We start from the raw sequence: 7,442 nt of genomic DNA on the forward strand, positions 1-7,442 counted from the left end.
AACGCGTTTTGTTTGATGAACGCATCTACACTAAACAAAAATGATGAATTTAAATTATATCTGATTAAAATGCATTCACATACATTACAAACATTCATAAATCAGATAATTTAGTCTTATTGCTATAAAAATTTACAAAACATGATACGTATTTTCAAACTCTTACGTTTTATTTTTGCATTTCGCCAGAATCCATATGTCAATTGTCAATGAAAACGTAAACATAACCTCAAAATAATTGCATGATTCTTCTTGCTAACTTACATGTTTTGCTAAAAAACATCAGATAAACCTGATTCCGTTCCTTTAAGCAACTTTGTTGTAATATGAATATAACCAATAAGAGGAAAACCTGCTAATGGCTGAAGAGAAGGATTTCAACGATGCATTAGACGACATTTTTCTTGGTGAAGAGATAGCACACAAGGAAAGTTATGATCAAGGTTTTAAAATTGGAAGCGAAGCTGGAAACCCCGAAGGTTATCATCTAGGATACCATAGAGGAGCTGAGTTAGGGCGGGAACTGGGTAAGAAAGAAAGTATTTCAACCTGCAGGTTTCAATTAGCTTAGCAAGCTAAACACAATTATTAAACCACATTATTAAACTTTTCAGGCTTTTATCTAGGTATAGTAACTCACCACATCAACCTAAACTCAGAATCTAGCACAAAATACACAGACAAAACTATAACACAGCTGACCAAAGTTAAAGAACTCATTGATAGTTTTCCAAGAACAAATTCTGAAGAGCATGATATACTGGGTATGGCAGAGACAATCAGAGCTCAATATAAGAAGGCTTGTGCATTGTTGAAGATATCTTCAGCCAATCCTTATGATGCAGGGGTCTCGTTCTGAGGATTCTGGTATGATACCTACATACACTATGTAACTTTATGATGTGCTCAATTTTGCTGTAGTTTCTTATGTATTTTAACCAACTTACTAAAAAGAAGGTTCTCAATTTAATTGCATATTTTGCAAATTAATTGTAAATACACAATTTTTTTGGATATTTTTTTTTGGTTGTGGTGGCCTAGTGGGTAAAGGACCAACCTCTCAAGTAAGAGGGCGCTGGTTCGATCCCAGGTCGGGCAAGTACCAATGCAACTTTTCTAAATTTGTATGTACTTTCTAAGTATATCTTAGGCACCACTGACTGTATTTCGGATGGCACGTTAAACTGTAGGTCCCGGCTGTTATTGAACATCCTTGGCAGTCGTTACGGGTAGTCAGAAGCCAGTAAGTCTGACACCAGTCTAACCAAGGGGTATCGGGTTGCCCGGGTAACTGGGTTGAGGAAGTCAGATAGGCAGTCACTTCTTGTAAAGCACTGATACTCAGCTGAATCCGGTTAGACTGGAAGCCGACCCCAACATGATTGGGAAAAGGCTCGGAGGATGATGATGATAATTTTTTTTGGATCCATGTACCATTTAGTTTTACCATTAATTTAAAAAAAAAAGTCTAGTTGTCAGTGAAAACTGCATTCAAAACTAACTTCTCATCAATATTATTTACATTACAGAATCACCAATGACATCCAAAATCAGCAGACTTCAACATCATATTAATTCCATCACCAAATACTTGGCACCACTATTACCTATTGCCAACTGTCATATGGTGGAGTTCCTCACTCAAAACCATTGGGAGAAACTTTTACCGAGCCCTTTGAGGAAAACCCTTGAAGGTTTGGAGTTAAATCAAGCACTGGAGGAATTCTGGACTACTGCTAGTGGTCAGAAAACTAAAGGTAGCTTGAAATATTCTTATTTACCATCTATACTAATATGTATTACAAAGAACAACTAAAAAATGTTGCTGAATGCTGAACTAGAGAACTTGAGAAGCTACACTGTCTTTGTGTAACACACTATACTTTATTCTGGTACAAGAAAATAGTCCCCAGGCCGGCGAACAAATTTTTCCACGTATCTCAGGCCTGATATCTCCGCCCCACGTCCTGATACGCTCCTGCAGTTGTTCAGCTGATATGCAGTAGTCATTGTTAATGGCTACGCAGTGGGCACGGGCTGTGGTGATCCAATTCCATCACCAAATATATCATCAGTAAAAGTTTGTCGGACTCATCGTAAGGAAGGCACTCACAAAGTCTTAAATGTATATGTATCAAAAAAAAATTTGTTCGCCGGCCTGGGGACTAAAAAGGTTCCCTGGGATACAGATAGGACAGCGGGGAACATCTAGAGAATTATAATAATACCACTACCATAACTCACCAAACTACATCGACAAAATATTTTCCATCACAAACAAATCTTGTCTTCTAATTCCAGCCACCTCCCTCTCTGATTGGATCACCACAGCCCGTGCCCACTGCGTAGCCATTAACAATGACTACTGCATATCAGCTGAACAACTGCAGGAGCGTATCAGGACGTGGGGCGGAGATATCAAGCCTGAGATACGTGTGAAAGAGTTTATGACCAGCAAGAAGAGTTATGAGGTAAATTAACTGTGATATAGTTATGGTAATAGTCAGTCGTATACCAAATTCAAACATGACATTTAAACAATATGTTGTACAACATTGCTGCTTAGCAAAGCAAGTTTATTTGCATAGTAAATAAATATGTAATCATTAAATGGCCAAAATGTATCTACTAAATAGGTTTATACTATACACTATATGTATAGAATATACTTGACTTACCTAGGATCTGAAACTCTGTAACTAACTGACTGACTTTGTGGCTTTTCATGTGAGCCTACAAAGGCTTTATTAGAAACTTATGCAATTACATTTTGCTGAAATCTAGTAGCCCTTGGTACATCAAAACTGCAAACAAAATATTTTTAATAAAAAATTAAGAAGTCATTTTGCAGAACATAAATGGCTTGGCAAACTCCCCAGCAATTTTCTCTTCCTCTTTTCTACCAAATAAAATTATCTATGATGTACATTATTATCCTAATGTAGGTACATTTCCAGGTACAAACAATGTCCCGTCTGGTAGCATCACTGCACTCAGCTAGCAATGCCACGTGTTGTGTGGAAGCGGGCGGCGGCCGCGGCAACTTGCCGGTGGCGCTGTGTCTCGGGTACGGCATACCCAGCCTCACTGTAGACTGCGATGCTGCTGCCGTGGCCGCTGCTCCAAGCAGGATACGGATTATACAGGTATTACTTCCATCCGTATTTTTACACGCTTTGCGAGAAAATTATATTTAGTCAGCATTCATTTTAAAGATTTCATACCCTTAGCTACACTCCGACAAAGATTTGATTGTTTGTTTGCGGCCAATAGGCTCCGGATCTACTGAACCGATTCGAATAATAGGCATGATGACAGTAATCAAAAATCATTAAAATAATATATTTATTAAATTAAACTTGAAGCTTGGAATATAAAACGCGCATTGTTTTCTTTATTAATAATGTGATTAATATGTATTTTTATAAAATAAAATTACGAAATAAGGCAATCCGCCATGATATCTTGAACACCAATCAGAGCTCGTGACGTCATCTCTCAAAACAACTCGCGCGAAAGCGCGCGAACGTCACATTTCGTTATTGTGAACTTCCACTGCGATCTTTGTTTTTAATTAATTAATTGTTTATAACACGAGTTATGGAGCCCGGATTTATCAAGGCAAACAGCGCTAATTTGCCTAGAATTGATATCATAATGCTGGGAAAGTTTTTGGCATCAAATAAAGATTTTTGTTCAGCTGAATTTAGAAATGTTAAAACTTCCATGTAAGTATACTAGTTTAATTAAAAAACAATGAGAGATGAAACCTAACCTCGAAATAGTTATTTACATTATAAACTATGCTAGAATCTAGAGAACTAAGTAAAAACTTACATCAAAGTGATCTTCACAAAAATAAAGTTGTACCCTGGGCAATATTGCTTTTGAATCTCGCCTTGCAAGTTTAAGCCACTTGTTTCGTATTTATTGTGAGGAACGTACACAAATAACTTATCAGGAGTTGTTTTGGATGTGTTCTTACACTGGGGGACCCCACAACACCTATGCACTTTCGAATTCATATTTAATAACACAAAAAAACTTAATTATTGCACGAGCGTTGTTTACTTGCGTAATTTCAGTCGTGACGTCACAAGTGACGACATGATACTGACAAGCGTTTTCGCGCCGGATTCAAAGTGGACAGAGAAAAATGCAATTATTTGATTAAAAAAACTTCGCATTTTCTTAAAATTAATAATTTTTCATATAAAATAGACGTATACCTACATCATACAAAGGAATTTAAAAATTTGTCATCATGCCTATTCTTCCACTGTTAGGAAGCTACATTCTCTGCGCTGAACATAGGCTATGTTTTATCCGGGCTCGGGAGGAAGATTTCCCGGGACGCGTTGAACACTAGTACCTAAATAAAAAAATATTTGTTTATATCATGTTACAGAAACAATGGCACGCCATAGCCAAACGCATAAAGGACGGCAACGAGGAACGCATGAGTGACAGTATTGACAAGAACTTGCATAGATTCGCCGCTGCCTTCATTACGGAACACACGGATTTGGCCGGCATTGTTAAGGAAAAGTTCCCGGAATTCGCTGAACAAGATGTTAAGCTACTTCTTACTGGTATGTATGCAAAATGATAAATTAATACCCATTGTTAAGACTGGGTGTCAGACTTTATGCCCTTAATCTAACGTCCGTAACGTCTCCCAAAGATGTTAAATGATAGCCGGGATTCACCAATTTAGAGTAGTTCCCGAAACATGGAAGGAACTCGTCAACATCCTTTATAGTGGATATCTTAAGCATATCTAAATATCTACTCCATGCATTGTATACAAAATATATCAAACAATGTTAAAAAGTTCTTCTAACCTATAGGTTAGAAGAACAAACTCCACAGCAACACATGTCTCATGAAAGGCGGGGGTTTTTGGGGCTGTCTTTTGTAAATTTGACCTTCAAAAAGTGCTGATTTTCAGCCTACTTTGAATAAATGACTTTTGACTTTATCTTTAGGTCTGCACACATGCGGTAACCTAGGCCCGGACAGTCTGCGTATCTTCGCGTCACAGCCCACTACTGGCGCCGTGTTCAACGTGCCGTGCTGTTACCATCTGCTGACTGAAACTGTTGAGGGGGATATGTTCGATGTCTTCCAAAAGGATTATAGAAGTGAGGAGAGTAGTCAAGGGTTCCCGATGTCGGAGTATTTGAGAGGTGAGAATTTGACTTTCTTCTGGGTAAAGAATAGGTAATAAAACGTCTGGTATTTTGCAAACTCAATTATGTGTTAACGTTTCAGATATAGAGTTGGCACGATTCTTTATTCCCATTTAGTAGATAGACCACCGATAATGGTACTCTAAACCTGGCCATGAGTCATCTTAAACGATGTTTCGAAGCACATTTTTTTACTGTATCTATACCAAAGTCTCTTACTGTGCTTTGTACCCCTGACCTCGCATGTGGTATTCTCACATTTTTGACTGTTCCAGGGTACAACATAGGCAGAAACGGGAGGATGTTAGCAGCTCAATCTATACACAGGGTTGTCAGACAACGTCAACTGCCCTCTTCCAGTTTGTTATACAGAGCTCTGTTACAGGTAAGACCTACTGTTCATTGTTATGCAAAATTAATGCTTCTGAGGGCTCATTTTTCAATCATTTTGTTAACTTCTATCATAGGAATAAATATGACAGTTTGGCATAGATTCTTTATAAATGCAGTGAAAACGTCAAACATATTCCTCAGAGTTATCAGTGATAGAAAAATGGGCCCTAAGTCAATACCAGTCTACTAGGAGTACCCACCAAGGTTACTTATTAAGACACTAAGAAGATAAATATCTGAAGCGAATACATAATGTACTTAACTTTTATTCACAGGCAATAATTCAAGAGCGACTGCCAAACCACAAAATATCTGAAGGCAAACTCAAGAGAATAACACCAAAATGTCAAACATTCCAACAGTATTTCAAAATGGCCGACGAGATTTTAAAATTAGAACTCTATGACAGTTTACCGGACAGTTTCTTCACAGATATGCATAAAAATATGGATTGCCAGTGGAAAAAACTCGTGTTGTTTTATTTATTAAGGTTATGCTTAGCTCAAGTAGTTGAAAGTTTGATATTGTTAGATAGATTAATGTTTTTGTTCGAAAATGGTTTTGATAATGTATACTTGGTTAAGTTGTTTGATCCTGTGTTGTCACCTAGATGTCATAGTATCGTAGCTGTAAGATAATAATATAATTTTCATATTATATAATGTATCTATGAATATAAATTATATTTTGTACAATACAATCTATTTACGTACTGTATCTGTATAAGCAAATATTGTTACTAATTTAGGATTTCAATAATAAAATTGATGAAAACCTGATTTTGAACTTTTATTTGTTCGGTTACTTCTCATTCAGTATTTATACAAAAATGGCTTTGTAATATTTACCTTTAATTCGCTTTTTTCGTAATATTTAATTCGCAAACTAATCTAGATTAAAACAGAATTAAACCTACATCTATACTAATATTATAAAGCGGAAGAGTTTGTTTGCTTGAATGCGCTAATCTCGGGAACTACCTACTACTCCGATTTGAAAAATGATTTCAGTGTCAGATAGCCCATTTATCGAGGAAGGCTATAGCCTACTTTTTTCCGGGCTCATGCAGAATTTTTCACGGGATGCGAGTGAAACCGCTGGCAGAAGCTAGTGTGTTCATAAATGAATTTACATTTATACGCGACATATAGGTAAAGTAAGTATAGAACTTACTGTATTTTATTCAATTCCCCCATTTGCTGTCGACTTCTAACTCACCCCTTACATTTTCGAATTCCGCGTAACCAGCCGAAAACTTTTGATTGCCGGACAATTCCGTGAATTGAACGCGAACTGTTTCGAATAATGCTTTTTGTTTGTACTTGTTTCGTGTGGTCGTTAGGTTGAAATATGGGATTTTTACTACATTGACCTACAAGGGACTGATGAGTAAAGACTAAAGTTGGATTACAATAACCGATCTATCCGTTGATTAGCGATTAGTCACCGACCGATAGCTAGCATTTTATATGATTGGGGGATATCCTCATCAAGATCAGATGGTCTTTATCTGAGGTCAGCGTTACATCTTATAGGCGCCCAAGACTCGGGAAAAACAGATTCCGTCTGGTCTAACGCGTGCCTTAAATCGAAGGAGGTTGGTTCTCATTAATTCCCGATGCAAAACGATGCAAAGTATAATAAGTTTTACATGTCTGGGTGTGTATGAGAAACTGTAGCTCCCTGATGGATGAACCGACTATTTTTTAATTAATAGGTGATTATTCCAGAGATCATCTTTAAGAGGAGCTCGATACTATGTTTATTCAGTTAAAACAAAGCAATAGCTTATTCTTTTCCTCCCGTAGACCTTTTTTTGCCAAATCGGTTGTACCTATCTACCCATAATTTCTTAAG

The 7,442-nt window shown here is 37.1% G+C and overlaps 1 protein-coding gene across 1 annotated transcript; it reads left to right on the top strand.

Annotated features, from left to right (window-relative positions):
* Positions 1-276: 276 nt before the first annotated feature.
* LOC124636200 (probable methyltransferase-like protein 25) lies at positions 277-6,364 on the top strand. The gene is made up of 9 exons (XM_047172143.1): positions 277-527; positions 615-867; positions 1,530-1,757; positions 2,302-2,471; positions 2,958-3,146; positions 4,409-4,592; positions 4,989-5,189; positions 5,468-5,577; positions 5,861-6,364. The coding sequence occupies exons 2-9, from the start codon at positions 837-839 to the stop codon at positions 6,221-6,223; spliced, it is 1,476 nt and encodes a 491-aa protein (XP_047028099.1). The 5' UTR covers positions 277-527; positions 615-836; the 3' UTR covers positions 6,224-6,364.
* Positions 6,365-7,442: the final 1,078 nt, after the last annotated feature.

This window comes from Helicoverpa zea, chromosome 14 (genome assembly GCF_022581195.2).
Source record: "Helicoverpa zea isolate HzStark_Cry1AcR chromosome 14, ilHelZeax1.1, whole genome shotgun sequence".
NCBI classification, from domain to species: Eukaryota; Metazoa; Arthropoda; class Insecta; order Lepidoptera; family Noctuidae; genus Helicoverpa; species Helicoverpa zea.